We start from the raw sequence: 14349 nt of genomic DNA on the forward strand, positions 1-14349 counted from the left end.
TAAATGGTAGAAAGCCAACTCAAAGTTTTTTTACAGCAGGAAATGGTAGTGGTGCCCACAGGATTGCGGAGGCCTTCTTGTGACCAGATGATAATTCAACTTCTCCTTCTGCCCACTCCTGTTTTCTTATCTTTCCTTCCTTTCCACGGGTGTGTACCTCCAAGGACACTCTCAGATCAAACTCCTGAACACTAATCTCCACCTCAGAGTGTACTTCCAGGGAACCCAACCTGTAAGAATAACTGAGATGTCCAAGTGTCTCAGGTAGATCAGACCCAAGAATGCAAACCTTGTCATTGTATTTGTCTCCAAACCTCTCAATCCTTCCCCAGCTACTGATCTGCTTTTGTGTTGGCGTAATTCTTATGCAGCTTCTTAGCGCAAGGTAATAGAGATGGTCTATGGCAGCAGCAGGCATGCATCATTCACAAAGAAAGAAAAGCTTCACCCACTCTCCTCCATAGTCCCTAACAACTCCCTCCTCATGCAAATAACTCTCATTGGCCTCATTTGGGTCAAATGCCCACCCCTGGGACAATCACTGTATCTAGGGAGATGAAGTCCTCTCATTGGTCATCCTTAAGCAAGGAAACTGGGGCCACGTAACTCATGGATGCACAGAGAGTGGAATCATGGCAGTTCTGAAAAGAATAGCATGCACAGTAGAGATAAAAGGAACACAAATCCATTTTTCATCATCACCAGGAACAAGAGGCGTCTAGGATTTCAAGAGGCGTCTAGGATTTCAATCACAAGCCTGATGGTGTTGGTCATTACTGCCTGCTAGAAGGGGTGAATACTTCCTTACATTCATCACAGTCTAACTTGACATTAACAGTTTAGGAGGCAGTGGAAGCCGAAGCGACTGGGAGAAGATAGACTGTTAGCTAACGCACAGAGGTTCAATTCTCTTCATTCTCCGTGTCCAGGCCATACCAGTCAACCAGTACCTGTTGCTCCCTTATCAAACCCTCCGCTTGTCTTTTCAAGAGGAGAGGACATTGAAATTCACTGAGACAGTGTTCTCAAGAGGGAAGTTACTTTCCATAAAAGAAAGATTTTACTCTTCATTGCAACTGAGCGCTCTTCCTCCAGCTGTGAAACTGATTGAAGTTCTTAAGGCTCGTAAGACAGCTCTACTCACAGCCCTGTGATTACTTTTATAAAGGAGAAAAAAAAAAAAAAGCCATAGGAGGGAATGGTTGATCACCCACAGAAATATTCTTTCTTTTTTGAATTTTCTTCTCAAACTGTGGAGGGAGGGGAAAGAAGTTGGGAAATATTCGAGGAACATTATTTCCTAGTATATGAGTATCCAGGGTCCCTTCTCCATTGCTTCCCCAGCAGAGCACGGGCCTCAGGAGGTAGATGAAAAAATGTGGGAGAGACTTGAAGATTAAGATAGAGTAAGGCAAGATCAACCAGTAGGCTGGGAAAGAGAAAAGAGAGGAGGGGTAGGGAGGGGAAGACTTTCAAAGGTTTCAAAGAGCCTGATGGGGCAGCAGTCATCACTGTGAAAGAATCTGAGAGTAACAGAAAGAGGGAGAGCAGATTGTAAGGTGTTTTATTCCTTATTAGGCATATATGCCTCACTTCTTTAGTTCCACAAGAAAATGAGTACAGGTCTGAATTACTTTCTGTATCAGGCAAAGTCCAGTCAGGAAAACGGAAACCACCCTATTTCAAAAGAGGGAATTTTACCCCAGGGATTTGTCACGTGAATGACGGGAAAGTGGAGAATCCCAACGTGGGTGCAGAGGCAACATAAAGATTAACAACTACAGGAAGTGGTGACCGCCCTCCAGGTTGGACGAAACCTGGCAGGAGGTGGTGTAACTCAAGCCCAGAAGCCAGGGCCATCCGGCAGGAGCTGGAACCACAGTGGTGATGGCCAGCAGGAGCTCAGGCCACAGAGGGGAAGGCTGACTGATGGGAGCTGGAGCTTCCGGTGGAAAGGCAGCCACTTCCAAGATGCCACCTGAAGCAGAAAACGGGGGATGCTCCTACTCCGCCATCTGAGACAGAACAGAGCAAGTAAAGGCTGAGGAAGAAATCCCAGAGCAGAGAGGCAGATAACTGCCATATAACTTGACTGTCTAACTGTGTGTCTTTGAATTCATCTCTGTGTGTAACTGAACCAGGGAGCTGACTGTCCTTTATGTGGGTTACGTATGATTCAAGAGCCATGCAGAAAGTCACAGTTGAGTACCTTTCCTTAAATATTAAAAAGTGAAAAACAATATTACTTTACTCACGGTCATAATTCTGCAGGTTGTCTCAAGTGCTTCATAGACAATAACCCAAAGAGTTCAGGCCTCTCCTTCTCTTTTTTCTTCTCTTGTTCCCTTTTGCTCCTCTAGTTTCTTCTTTTACCTCTCTATTCACTCTAGCTGTTGTACAACCACCCTGATGCAATTAGGGGTTACCATCCTACCCTTCTGTCTCTTTCATGTCCTAAAGACTGGATGGGAGTCAGAGGAAAAAAAAATGCTAAATCTGACTTTGGCATCTACCACATCTGACATACCTTTGTTCTGACCCTGTTTACCTACCTTGCCTAGAAAAATGTCATGTCCGCCTGGGAATACTACAGTCATTCAAACATTTTGGTCTATTTGTTATGTTTTCTTTTCCCATGCTTGTATTAGGAGTGATTTGGGATGTGTTTGCCACCGTCAGGCTTTTTTTTCTGGTATCGTGGTTAAAAGTATAGCCAAATTGCTTGGGATTCAAATCCCAACTGCACGGTTTCCTAACTGCATGACCTTGGCCAAGTAACTTAACTGCTCTGGGTCTCAGTTTCCTTATCTGTAAATGTTATCATAATAATAGAAACTACTTGTTAGTATGAAATTAATTTATTTATATACTGAATTTACGTATGTGTGTGTATGGGTGTCTCTGTGTGTAGACACACACATAGATATGTATCAACTCATATATACATATGTGTGTGTATATATGTACATACACATGCATTTACATGCACACATACATATCTTAGAAAATTGGCACAAAGTAAGCATTCTATAAATATCAGCTATCGCATCTGTTATAATTTTTCTCAGCAAGACTAAATGCTGCTCCAGGCTGTCAAAAGATATCACATCTATTTAATGTTTTTTCCTAGCCCAAAGTCATGGCTAGTTGGGTGACTTTTTAAAACTTGCCACTTGAAAACCGATCAGTCCAAAAATTAATTCACAGTGTAAAACACCATGAATTGTACTGTTATTTGCCTCTCAGTTGTAGAAATTAGTTTCATTTCCCACTATGTTTAGTTGTGATTGGATCACTGTAGACTTTTTTTCTGTCATTTTTTTGTGGTTAAAGATTTAAATTTGTTATGGAGACAAGCTTTACAGTTAACCAATGATTAGCTAATTTCTGATACTAGAAAAGGAAACAGAGTGCCCCAAGGCTGCTGTCTTCATTTCCTCATGGGAGGAAGAAGCAAAGCAGACAAGAAAGACACACTCGAGGCACTGAACCTCTGCCACCATGGGGAACTTGTTTGTGAATGAGGGCGTCTCCATCTTCGTCATTGTAAGTACCAATGAGAATGAAATTACAAATTCTCTGACTTGTCTGGGTTCTCTTAGAAATGAAAATAGAACGAAGCTTTTTCGTTTGTTTTGTTTGAGAAATTGTGTTGAAACTGATTTATTATGTGAACATGCATCCATCTGTAAGCAGAGTGAGTCCATTCTTCCAAACTTATTAATGGAAAGAATGTATCTGGGGGCTCACTTCACCTAGTTTATTTCTGGAGTTTTTAGGAGTAATAAATTAGCCAGCATTTCACAGTGGGAGTAGAAGACATTTCATGCTAATGATCCTTGAATCTGAGTTGCTTACTTATTAATGTTTACTCAGAGGCAAGTTTCTCTATTTTTTATGTATTTCTACCACCTAAAAATGGGCAATTGAAATTTTATACAGTTTTCCAAATAACAAATGCAAGACTGGCTCATGTATGGGAAATTGGCCTTTATTTCAGTAATTACACCAAAAATAACTGAAGTTCTCAATTTTCTTTTTTAAAAAAACTATCTTCTTTCCTCTGAGGTAGACTTTAGTTATTTGTGAGGTTTTTAAAAATTTAAGGGAAGGGAATTGAAAAAAAACTATCTAGACACATATGTATAGCATATATATGATACATATTATATTTAGCTGTATATAAATCAATATAATCTGTCTTGAGAAACAATTTTTGTAAGTAAAGATATGGCTAATTTTCGAACAGACATGATGACTTCTTTAGTTTTTAACATAACATAGATCAACTATTTTTCTAAGACGGTGGTCTCAGCAAAGCAATCACGGACAATTGGGAAGATAGAAAAGTGATTTATAAGTAGCTTTTCCAAATAGCCAATTAAAGCATTACCCAGATGTTAGAAAGAACACTTATGTATGAATTTTTTGAAAGAATTTATCATGAAGTAAATATGACTCTTTGAGCTGTAGAGGTAGAGAGAAACGAGTGGCACAGATAAAATAAAAATCACAAATATTTTGTCATTTAAAAAAAATTAAGCCAAATCAACACTCGAATGCAATACAGAATTGTTCTGAGGACTCCAAGCCATTAAGTTGATTTCTTATCCCCATTTGAAGAACAGATTACTCCTATAAAAAATAAGTTCAAATATATACACTTTTAGCTCTTACCACAGTTTTCCCCAGGAAGTGACCTCTATCTAAATTATACACTCATATACTTGAAAGTGAAGACACAGCTTGGAAGGCAAGAGTAAAAATGACAAGGTTAGGAAATGGAGAAGTGGTTTTAGTACCTTCCTCTTTATAAAGAGAGACTATTCTCAAGCATCGAAGGACATCAAATAGCCTCAAAGCACAGTTAAGAACAGATTGCTACTGTGGAGCTGAAGATGGAGGACTGGGTAGAGTCATCATTTGATGCAGTCAGTGCTTGGGATGAAATGAGCAGTCACAATCTAGAAGGATCTCCCTTTTTTAAAAAAAAATCCCATGCCTCTCATTCCCTCATTGATGCTGAATATTCCCTCTTTCAAAAGTGAAGCAAAACTTACCAAGTAGAATTAAAGCCTTGTCATTTTAGCTGATGAGAACCTCCACTAGCTGGGGCGCCACGCTGTGTGGCGGGGAGAGGTAATCACACCTGTGAGAATCAAACGCAAAGTCCTGCTGGTGCAGGGGACAGCACAGGAACAGATTCCTTTCCCTTCTCTTTGTAAGAAGAGTCACCTGCTGTCATCTATCAATCAAAAAGGAGGAGAAAGAAAGGAGGGGAGATAGATAATAACTTGGCATACTGCCCAAGTAGTATAACAATCACGGGGGACAACACAGGGAGGAAATGTTAGTTACAGAGAAGTGTAGTGACACTCTTGCAGGAGGGAGCTGGCTTTGTAACCACCTTAATCAAAGGCTGTACTTGGGAAAGTCCTGACCCTGGTCTGACTCTAAACTGCTGTGAAATCTACCTGTTGAAACATGAAAACTTCACGCAACCACTTCTGTTTGTGCAGCTGGTGTGGCTGGGGATGAACGTCTTCCTCTTTGTCTGGTACTACCGGGTTTATGATATTCCAGATAAGTTCTTCTACACTCGAAAACTTCTTGGGGTAAGTATAAGTTCCATCTCCCGCAGTATTGACTGGCTCCCATGTCTAATCAGAGATTCTTGTTCCTGTTCCTTTTAACACTTTAAAGAAATATTCTGGCCAACCCAAAGAGCACCATCGGCCTCACTCCCTCCATTGCAACCCCCTGAGCAAGAGTCTTTAGGCCTTCCAGTGTGGGACAGACAGAAGTGTGGCAGAGGGTCCCAGCAGCATCCTTCCCCTCCCAAGAACTACTGTGCTACTGTTTAGCTTGAAGGAGAAATCTAATACTGACTCCGGAATGGATGGCCAGGTTGGAAAGATCGATCCAGGTGGCACAAGTGGGACTTCCTATATTCTCTAAATCATCCGATCCCTACTAACTTTTGTGCGTGAAAAGCCCTGCTCCTAATGACATGTTATGAAATAATCTTCAGGAAATAAGCCTCTCCCTACATATGGAGCCTTTGAGGAACTTGCCCAAAGATCACGTTCTTTGACTCGACTGGCAGAGCAAAGGCCCCTGACTTTTCTTGGGTCCAATAACATTCTCAGTTTCCTTGAACTGCCAGGGCTCTTCTTCATCATAAATGTAAATAAGAAGATAAGTACAATTACGGCTGCCCCCAGAGGATATCATTTGTTACATCATACTGAAACCATTACTTAATAATACTATTTATAATATGTATTATACATCATATGCATAAATAATTATAACATATAATTACACTACATTATTATAATTGTTGTTAACTTATTCAGGTTGATGCTGAAAAGGATGATTTCCCTTTGCATTTTCCTCCTCCAAAATATGCAATTTCTTTAGGCATTACAAAGAACAATTATAATGCCAAAGCATTACACCATACGAACTTAGTTACTGTTGAGGTTAGTCTATGTGCTAAGAAAATCTTCTTTACAAAGACCTAATTTCTATACTGAACTCTAGTTAATGATATGCATGCTTAAATATTTAAGAGGAAGTGAACCGATATCTGCAACTTACTTGGAAATGCATCAAAAATAAGATGCGTTGATGGATGGATAGAGGGATGGGTAGATGGATGGAGAGATGAATAGACGTGTGCTAAAGCAACCACTGTAAAATGTAAAAGGTAGAATCTTGGAGATGAGTCAACAGGTATTCATTGTGAAATTATTTCAAATTCTCTTTATGTTTGAAAATATTCATAATATTTATTTTAATCTGGCCCTTGCTCCCCACCCCAACATTTTATTCATTTATGATGAAGAAGAGCCCTGGCTCTAAAGGACCTTCCTTCCCAGATAACTTGATATCTCTTGAGTGTGGGCCTCATGCTGGGAAGCCTGGGGGAGTGGGTGTAGGCAAGTGGGGCGGGCGGTGTCCTGGGCGCACAGGAGTCACCCTGCTTCTTATCCTGCCTTTTCCAGTCAGCGCTGGCACTGGCCAGGGCCCCTGCAGCCTGCCTGAATTTCAACTGCATGCTGATTCTGCTGCCAGTATGTCGAAATCTGCTGTCTTCCCTCAGGGGTTCCAGTGCGGTAAGAACCAACATTTACAAAGTTTGAGTTCCTCAGAATTTCGAAGGCCATCAAGCTCAATGCCCCCTTTTTTATTTTTTAACATCTTTATTGGAGTATAATTGCTTTACAATGGTGTGTTAGTTTCTGCTTTATAACAAAGTGAATCAGTTATACATATACATATATCCCCATATCTCCTCCCTCTTGCGTCTCCCTCCCACCCTCCCTATCCCACCCCTCTAGGTGGTCACAAAGCACCGAGCTGATCTCCCTGTGCTATGCGGCTGCTTCCCACTAGCTATCTATTTTACGTTTGGTAGTGTATATATGTCCATGCCACTCTCTCACTTTGTCACAGCTTACCTTTCCCCCTCCCCATATCCTCTAGTCCATTCTCTAGTAGGTCTGCATCTTTATTCCCATCTTGCCCCTAGGTTCTTCCGACCATTTTCTAATTTTTTTTTTTTTAGATTCCATATATATGTGTTAGCATACGGTATTTGTTTTTCTCTTTCTGACTTACTTCACTCTGTATGACAGTCTCTAGGTCCAACCACCTCACTACAAATAACTCAGTTTCATTCCTTTTTATGGCTGAGTAATATTCCATTGTATATATGTGACATATCTTCTTTATCCATTCATCTGTCGATGGACACTTAGGTTGCTTCCATGTCCTGGCTATTGTAAATAGAGCTGCAATGAACATTGTGGTACATGACTCGTTTTGAGTTATGGTTTTCTCAGGGTATATGCCCAGTGGTGGGATTGCTGGGTCATATGGTAGTTCTATTTTTAGTTTTTTGAGGAACCTCCATACTGTTCTCCATAGTGGCTGTATCAATAGGAAAAGCAAACCAAGGTTTTGTGAGGATTCCAACCTCTGTACAATATTCACGAGCCAAGCAATGATTGATTCTCTAGTTTATTTTTATATTATTTGTTGGTGGAGCTCCCTGCGATAGCCATTTAACCTGGAACAGACATTAAAAACAAACAAACAAACAAAAAGAAAACAACAACCAATCAACATATACCTCAACAGTAGCAATAAAGTACATGTGCATGTACACACACAGACAGATATACATCATATGACATATATGTATATATATATAAACAGAGATTTATGAGACTGATGTGAAATTTGGGAATTAATCTCACAGTGCCATGTTTTTCAAAATTTTTAAGTCAGAGAAAATCTCTTTTGTGGATAATATCCAAAGAAGATGGGATCAATGAGCTATGAGTCACTATGTAATGAATGTGACAGGTGTTATGTCCATGGAATTGAGGAGTTCAGAGCTTTCTAAATGCCCGGGCTCTTTCACCCTCACTTCAACAATCCAGAGAGCCCCTAATATACTATGCTAGAAGAAAAAAAGATTATGTAGGAAGAGCTTTTGTAATCTATAAAATGGTATACGAATTTCTTATTGATATTGTTATACAAAGATGAGAAAAGAGGAACTTGGAATCTGCACATGTACTCAAATTAATACAATACAAAGCAAAATATGATGGGTCCCACAAAATGTTACAAATAAGGAGCTACAGGGGATCCATCAAAGGAGGGGGAAATTATATCAGGTGGCGCAGGGGATGAAAAAAGGCTTCTTAGAGAAGGTGGCATCAGATATGGGCATATAAGGATAAAATAAGCCTGTATGAGATATAAAGGAGAGAGAAAGACATTCTACATGGAGAAAACGGTATGGGCAAAAGCACAGGAAATGGTGAGGAAATCATATCCTTGAGAGTCCTGTGTGATCATGACTTGTGGTTTCTCTTTGGATGTGTTTGCCATTCCTGACCACACCACAGAGGGCAGCTCTTCCAAAGTTAGGGACTGATACCCTGGTGGGACCCATTCCACTGCTCATTAGTGACTAGTAGCCCCTCTTTTTCCTTTTAATAAGATGTTCTTTTTATATTAACTAGCTTTTTAAAAAAATTACCTATTAAGTAGACGTCATTTATAGCGGAGAGAAGCAAGCAATCTACTTTGATGGGAGTGTAGGGATTTTAAAGGGCAGGTGTCTGAGGTCAGGCTGGAGCTTTGCTGGTAAACTAGGACCTTAAATGTATAGCTGAGATGTTAATACTTAATTGGTAATCGAAGACTAAGTGGGTGAAGGAAAGTGATCTAAACTGCCAATAACAAAACTTGCCTTGAGCTCTGCCTCGTTTTCCCTAGTCTTACTAAATTCACATTGATCCTAAGGAGATTCTTTTTCTTTGAGAACTATACAATACTTGATTTACTAATATAGGGTTAGCAGGCTACAACTAACAGTAGGCATTGATTACAAGGATTTCCAAAATCATCTTTTTAACCTAAGAAACCCCAGAGGTAGAACTCCATTTGATTGAAAAGTTTTCTCTTTTTTTAATTGAAGTATAGTTGATTTACAGTGTTGTGTTAATTTATGCTGTACACCAAAGTGACTCAGTTATTCATATATATATATATACATTCTTTTTTATGTTCTTTTCCATTACAATTTATCACAGGACATTGAATATAGTTCCCTGTGCTATACAGTAGGACCTTGTTGTTCATCCATTCTATATGTAATAGTTTGCATCTACTAACCCCAAACTCCCAGTTCATCCCTCCCCCACACCCCTCCCCCTTGGCAGCCACAAGTCTGTTCTCTCTGTGAGTCTGTTTGTGCTTCGTAGATAGGTTCAGCTGTGTCATATTTCAGATTCCACATATAAGTTATATCATATGGTATTTGTCTTTCTATTTCTGACTTACTTCACTTAGTATGATAATCTCTAGGTCCATCCATGTTGCTGCAAATGGCATTACTTCATTCTCTTTATGGCTGAGTAGTATTCCATTGTATATATGTACCACATCTTTATCCATTCATCTGTTGATGGACATTTAGGTTGTTTCCATGTCTTGGCTACTGTGAATAGTGCTGCTATGAACATTGGGGTGCATGTATCTTTTTTAATTATAGTTTTGTCCGGATATATGCCCAGGAGTGGGATTGCTGGATCATATGGTAATTGAAAAGTTTTATTGATGAGCCACCTGTAAAGTACAACATCTGGTATATTGCAGGTGCCCAATGAACATTTGCTAAATGAAGTTCGGAGACTGTAGCTTTTTTATTCTCCCCCCACCCCCTGTTCAAATACTTTCTATTTAGAGGAAGTAAACTCTGAGAAACAGGCGGTGTTTTCGCCAGGACAGCCTGTTAAGAAATCCTTGTTACCCCACAGGCCCAAGTTGCGATGCCGTTGCGCGGCCATGTCCCATGAGTGGCACATGTTGTAATGGCCACTTCTAGGCTTCCTGTGGCCTAAAAGGAGGGAAGATCCTCAGGAGGGTCTCTAAAGACAGGGGTGAAATGAGGCTGCTCTTCAAATTGCAGAGAAACTCAACTCTCTAAGCAGAGAGACCTGTATGTCAAAGAAAATATTTTTAAAAATTAGCAGCAAGTAAGATTCTTTTACAGTTGGGGTGTGTCCCTCCTCCAGATTTCCCAATCTGAAATGTGAACTGGGCAAAGAACCTTCTATTCTGATTGGGATTAAAATGAGTACACATGCTGTGACTAATGTTGGAAATTATAACACCTGCCACTTATTGAGTCTTCCTAGGCCTCACCTCGTGAAATCTGCATGTCAGGCCAGTGAGGTGGGGTTGAAATTCATTGAGAGTGTTGGGATTCCAACCCAGGTGCTTGTGCCTCCAGAGCCTGTTCACTTTCCTACATGCCACCTAAACTCAAAACTCTCTTGTGGTGGTCCTATGGTCTTAGAAAGTCCATCATGTATGTATGAATATTTGAGCAGGCTGAATAACCTAGGCTAGAAGTGACAAGGATGTTGTAACTTCAAGGATTTATTAGTAGGCCTTTATGCAAACTTAACAGTCACAAAACTTCAGTTTCTGGTGGTCTTAATCCTTTAGACTTGGCTTTATAATCCTTCTGGTTAGCTGGAGAAAGAAAACCGCAGGGTTGGCCCACCCCAGGAAAAATAGGGGTAAAGACCCTGAGCCCGCTCTGTGGAGGGAAATGGGGAATGGTGGGACTCAGCATACAGAAGTCCCCAGAGAAGGCTTAATAACCTCAACTTGGATGGAAGTTCAAGTCTGAAGATCAGAAAGAAACAGGAAGGCAGGAGAGTGAGCTCTTTTCTATAACCTTATATAGCCTGAAAGTCAGAGGCCCTCGATGTAGCTCTATATCTGACCATGTGGTCCAGGGCAAGGCTCTTGGACTTCCTGTCTCATAGTTGTTGTTTTAATGTTTGTTGTTGTTTTTAGCTAAAAAGCAGGTGAGATAATGCAAGTGTAAGAATGAAAATGAATGATATTCTAAAAGTGTGTTAATGGACTAAGCCTGTCAACTAATGAGTTGTCAGTTAACAAATATTTGTTGAGTGCCAACTATGTGCTAAGCACAGCGGACATAGAGTGAGTAGAGAGTAAGACGTAGATGAGCCATGAGCTCAGGGAGCTTAGAGTTTTATGGACGAGATAGAAGATAAACATGTAATTTCAAAATTATAGACAGGGCTGTACAAATCCAGTGGTGTCCTTCATATTTATCGCATATTCTACTGCCACCAGGTTTCAACATTACTGTCAGTTTCTTTGTCTGAGTTCTGTAGATTCAAGGCTGGCTTTTGCAATTTCTCTCAAACTGCATATAAATATCTAATTCAGATTCATTCGTGGCACTTGTGGTGAAACCAGGTGTACATAAAATAGAACTTTAAAGTTTCCGTAACACTCATGTTACAGAAGCTAATGTTATGCCCCATTAAATATGCACTTCTTTGTTCCATTTCTCAATGTTTTGAGTTTTTTTGCTCTCACAGTTTGAATCGAGCATAGCAAGCTGCCGAGATAACTCAGTCATCTCCCTTGCACTTGAATGTTAGCTTATTGAGATTGAGCGAGGCTCTAGTTGAGAGTAACAGAGGAACTTCCCTCTAGAAGTCAATGGCAAAAAGAAGAGCAGTTGTTTGGTGAGGAAGCTGTTGTGCATGATGGCAGCTTGGGTCATTAGTAGGTGGCTGGCGGTAATTCACAGGTGACTCAAAAGCATAAGAATGGTTTCTGCATGGTAGGGAGGGAGAAAAAAGCCCTGGGCAGTCACAGGCAGCAAAGCCCTCCCTTTCTACGCCACCAACCAGCCATCTTGCCCCCTTGTCAGGAAATGATGAGGAAATTATATCTGGAAGCCCCGTATAATCATGGCTTATGGCTTCTCTTTGAATGCGTTTGCCATTCCTGACCACACTATAGAGGGTGGCTTGGAAAAATGAGGGATTGGTGCCCTGGTAGGACCTTAGTTAGTTCTATTAACTCATTAGTGACTAAGAGTCTCCGTTTTTTCTTCTAATAAAATGTATGTATTTCATACTAAATAGCATTTTTTTAAACCACCTATTAAGATCAGACTATTACTGAATGGACCTTGTGTTTACCAAGCACATCTCTCCGTTTATCTGGCACGCGGTTAACTTTTCTCTAACAGTTTGTTGCTCAAGCTGATAAGAGGCATTGAAATCTACTTTCCCCCCAAAAGTTTCAAAACAATTAGTCTGGAAGTAGAAAAGAAAATCGTTTGGCATGTATAGATATGTGGGTAAATACATCTCTATAGGTTTAGAATAATTGTCTTGGGTTCTAGGACAGTGAAAATGTCATTTAACCAAATAATTACGAAAGGATTGTTAAAAATCCATGATATATTGCTCTGCACACAGGACGCTTACCCTCTAGCTGGGGAGCCATGCCATACTAGCTGAAAAGTTAAATAATGATACCAAAAAAAAATCGAGTGTTTATTAAATACCTCTCAATGAATCTATGAAACAGACCTACGAGGGAATAATTATGACAAATATATAGGTGAGAAAGCTGGAAACTGAGCATACTGTTCAATGTCACACAGCTAGGTGGTAGGGCTGGGGTCCAACACAGATATATCTGATCGCAAATTGCTTTCTGACCCTACTAATTCCCATTCTCTCATTCTTGGGACCCCAACTGCGTCTATCACTCCAGTGAGGACTGTATTAAATGATCTATTTCTGTGTAACAAACTTCCACAAACTTAGAGGCTTAAAACAACTCCCGTTTACTAGTTCACAGCTGTGCAGATGTCCAGCATCCTGTTGCTCAGGGTGTCACAAAGCTGACATCAAGGCGTCAACTGGGCTGAATACTCATATGCAAACTCGGGGTAAAATCTTCCAAGCTCATTCTTGTTGGCAAAATTCAGTCCCTGGCAGCTGCAGGACTGAGGTCCCTGTCTCTTGCTGACAGTTACTCTGGGGCTGCTCTCAGATCCCAGATGTATTCCTTGCCATGTGGCCCCTTCCATCTTCAAGCCAGCAACAGTGTATCAAATACTTCTTGCACCTAAGATCTCTGACTTTTAGACCCAGATTTAAAGGGCTCCTGTGATTGGGTCAGGCCCACCCACATAATCTCTCTCTTAAGGTCAATTTGGGATTTTAATTACCTCTGCAAAATCCCTTTTTCCATATAATGTAACAAAGTCACAGGAGTGTCATCCTATCATAGCCATAGGTCAGGTCTCACCCACACTCAAGGGGAGGAGATTATATAAGGTCATTGGGGATCATCTTCCGATTCTGCCTACCACAAGGACTCTACGAAGCTGTGGAAGAACCTAGCAATCAGGAAACAGGAAAAAGATATTTCCTTAAAATTGTAAAAACGACAAAGGAGTAAAACAATGGACGGCGCTTGAAATAAACACAGAAGACAATGAGGCTATAAAAGAAAACAGGACAGTCAATTCTTCACCAACAGAAGTGTAAAGGAAGTGATTTCAACCAGGAAGCCCTTATTCTGAGAGCCTGAGCCCCGGTGAACAATTTGTTGTAGCTGCTCCTGGTAGGGTTCCACCCGTATTCCCTCTGCACTGTCAGTTCCAGTACATGGGGCAGCTGTCTTCTGCCGGCTCAGGTCATTCTCTGCCTGAGGATTTTCTTTCAGCCCTCTCCTGGGGCAAGCCGGAAATGCCAGGGAGTTGATGCCCTGGGAAGAGCCCTCAGCCAACGATGGATAGGAGTTGGTAGAGACTACCCAAGTTTCCTAACCCCTCAGGTAACAAACCTCTGGGGGCGCATCCTACACAGTCTCCCAGAGTTCCCTGATCGGAGAGCCCGCTGATAAGATATGATAGTGGTAGTTGATGTGCTAATACACCCTTTATTGGTTTCCTTCCCTTCCCAAACT

The 14349-nt window shown here is 40.8% G+C and overlaps 1 protein-coding gene across 3 annotated transcripts in view; it reads left to right on the forward strand.

Annotated features, from left to right (window-relative positions):
* The window catches only part of CYBB (cytochrome b-245 beta chain), a 112561-nt gene that overhangs the window by 76003 nt on the left and 22209 nt on the right, over positions 1-14349 (forward strand). For all 3 annotated transcript variants that reach the window (XM_082446533.1, XM_082446535.1, XM_082446534.1), the window contains exons 2-4: positions 3398-3546; positions 5520-5615; positions 7011-7121. In XM_082446533.1, coding sequence (XP_082302659.1) covers positions 3502-3546; positions 5520-5615; positions 7011-7121 — 252 coding nt within the window. In that variant the 5' untranslated portion in view covers positions 3398-3501. The remainder of the gene's footprint in view (positions 1-3397; positions 3547-5519; positions 5616-7010; positions 7122-14349) is intronic.

Source organism: Balaenoptera physalus (assembly GCF_965194825.1).
Source record: "Balaenoptera physalus genome assembly, chromosome: X".
In the NCBI taxonomy this organism is placed as follows: Eukaryota; Metazoa; Chordata; class Mammalia; order Artiodactyla; family Balaenopteridae; genus Balaenoptera; species Balaenoptera physalus.